Raw genomic sequence first — 2,500 nt, forward strand, 5'->3', positions numbered from 1 at the left:
CTATTTTTAGATACTTTAGTACTTTTAGGATTGTGCTTTTTTGGTGCCACCTCAATCAAAGTTAGAATAAGCTGAGCCAGTACTAGAAGGTGGAGTCAAAACACTGCAGACAACCGATTGGTTATAAAGAAACGCCACTAGCATGCATGGGACACCCAGCAAAACGTCCTATTCCACCTACTTTCATTAGTTTAGCTTACTATTTGAAATGTTTAACCATTCATTTTAGATGAATATTTAAATGTTCATGCGTTATTTTACCTAGATTTTAACTCTTTATCCACGTATGTTAAGCTCAACATTTTAACTGTTTATCCATTCATTTTAGCTTCCTATTTGAAATGCTATTCGTAACTTCAAGCTAAATATCTAAACTGTTCATGCATTTATTTTGGATAAGTATTGTAACCGTTTAACCACGAATTAAAAACCTGCGATATACAGTCATATATAACACATTAAGCCACATATTATAAAATGGCATTTAAAAAACACTCAATAAAGACTTTACTGCTGTTCACCTGCAGGCTGACGGTGTTGCTAGGCAGCTGGATGGCAGTTGCGTTGCTAGGCAGCGACACTGGGAGGAGGATCTGAGTCCCCGCCTGTCCGGTGGAGGTCAGCAGCGTCTGAGGCACCACCCTGCCCTGGTGGCTGATGAAGAACTGCTGGGTCTGCAGTTTGGGACTCCTGCTGGTGATCTGAGGCTGGATCTGAGAGATGAGCTGCGTCTGGGTCTGAATCTGGATCGGCTTCCCAGAGGAAACAGTCAGATCCTCCAACTTCACCACGGTGGGCCGAGGAGAGAGAGAGGTGGAGCCCAGGATCTGATTAGGGATGGTAGCAGTGGTGGATGCACAGTTTGATAGCAGTGCTCCTTCCATTTTGACCACGTTAGAGTTCAGGAGATTCACGGCAGGTAGAGAGGTGACGGTGGGAGAGTCAGCTGAGCAGCCTCTCTTCTCCACCTCCAGCTGCATCTTCAGCTCCTCCACCAGCTTCTGCTCCTGCTCCAGCTTCTTCATCAGCTCCACGATCTGCTGCTCCTTCTCGTGCAGCCGCCTGTCCTTCTCCTGGGGGATTTGGAAAGACTGGAAGGTGGGGGTCCAGTTGGAGGTCACCATGTGCGTTTCAAATGACGGAGTCTCAGGTTTTCCTCCGTCCTGGGTGGAGCGCTCGGAGGGGATTGGTGAGAGTGGCGATGTTGGGTTCATGTTCTCATGTGGAGAAAGGACACTGGTTTTGACCTCCATCTGCATGTTGGTGGTGGAGATAGAGTTGTTGCTCGGAGCGGAGGTGTTGTGGTTCTCCTGGAAAGGCTTCAGCCGCTCGATCAGATCAGTTTTGGTTCCCGACACAGGGAGGCCGCGCAGCTTCAGCTCCAGTTTCAACTCAGCCACCTGCAAATGCAAATGTACAAATGTAAGAGGGTGATACAGATCAGTATCCAGTGTTTTCCCCTTTAAACTGGGGGGTTTCTTTGGAAGTTTTTCCTTGTACGATGTGAGGGTCCAAGGACAGAGGGTGTCGTATTGTCATACTGTACAAACTCTGAAGTCCAACATTGATTGATTGATTGATTGAATATAAATGTAAGATGTGCAGTGAGGGGGTTTGCAGCTACCTTCATCTCCTCCAGGTTGGCAGGCAGGACTCCCGGCTTGCGGTTGGAGAGCGAGTTGTTTGGACGGAGAGCAGACGGTGCGTCGGAGGAAGATGGAGGAGCTAGAGACAACATGATGGAGCTCTGACCCTCTGCCACAGGCCTGCAGGGACAAACACACAGAAAACATGGAGGTCAGTGTTGGATCAGGAAATCATTTACACTACCTCCGCATCACATGAATGAGCAGAGAGGAAGAGGAGGTGGGAGTGAGAGGAAAGGGGGGCAAAGGAGTACTATAGGAGAGATTACTGAAGGGGAATGAAAGACAGGAAGAAGGGGAAGTGTGTTTTTCAATATGAACAAACCATCCAGCCTGTGCCTTACTAACAAAGCTGTCAACCAACCACAGTTCACAGTGTGTTGAATGGAGCATATGTATGGGAACAGCAGCTGGTGAAACAACACCCTGTTAATACCATTACACAAGAGTTGTTATTAGAAACTATCTAAAGGCTCTCTGGGTCATTGAAAACATCAATGTTTGACTTGCAGGTGTTTTTAGATAAAGGGCAATGGAGGTAAGCAAACAAGAAATAAACAAGTATTTATATGGAAGCCCTGAGAGGCAAGTGATTATTTTTGATGCATTTTCTGAGTCTGATTTTTTAAATAGAATAGAAGGGATGAAACCCTCTTTAATGGTCACACATGCAGAGCACACAGCACACACAGTGACATGTGTTCTCTGCATTTAACCAGGAGTCTAGTACTAGGAGCAGTGGGCAGCTATTGTACAGCGCCCGGGGAGCAATGGGAGTGGAGGGGGGAAGGGGGGTGTCCGGTAGGGATGGGTACCGAGCCCCGGTATTAAACGGGCCCCGGGGCTGAATTATT

At 47.2% G+C, this 2,500-nt stretch overlaps 1 protein-coding gene across 4 annotated transcripts in view; it reads right to left on the bottom strand.

The window, feature by feature from the left end:
* Positions 1-2,500, bottom strand: part of mrtfba (myocardin related transcription factor Ba) — a 45,857-nt gene that overhangs the window by 8,229 nt on the left and 35,128 nt on the right. For all 4 annotated transcript variants that reach the window (XM_034217159.1, XM_034217157.1, XM_034217158.1 and 1 more), the window contains 2 exons: positions 1,625-1,766; positions 522-1,400 (listed from right to left, as the gene is read on the bottom strand). In XM_034217159.1, the coding sequence (XP_034073050.1) occupies positions 522-1,400; positions 1,625-1,766 (1,021 nt within the window). The remainder of the gene's footprint in view (positions 1-521; positions 1,401-1,624; positions 1,767-2,500) is intronic.

Source organism: Gymnodraco acuticeps, unplaced genomic scaffold (genome assembly GCF_902827175.1).
Source record: "Gymnodraco acuticeps unplaced genomic scaffold, fGymAcu1.1, whole genome shotgun sequence".
NCBI classification, from domain to species: domain Eukaryota; kingdom Metazoa; phylum Chordata; class Actinopteri; order Perciformes; family Bathydraconidae; genus Gymnodraco; species Gymnodraco acuticeps.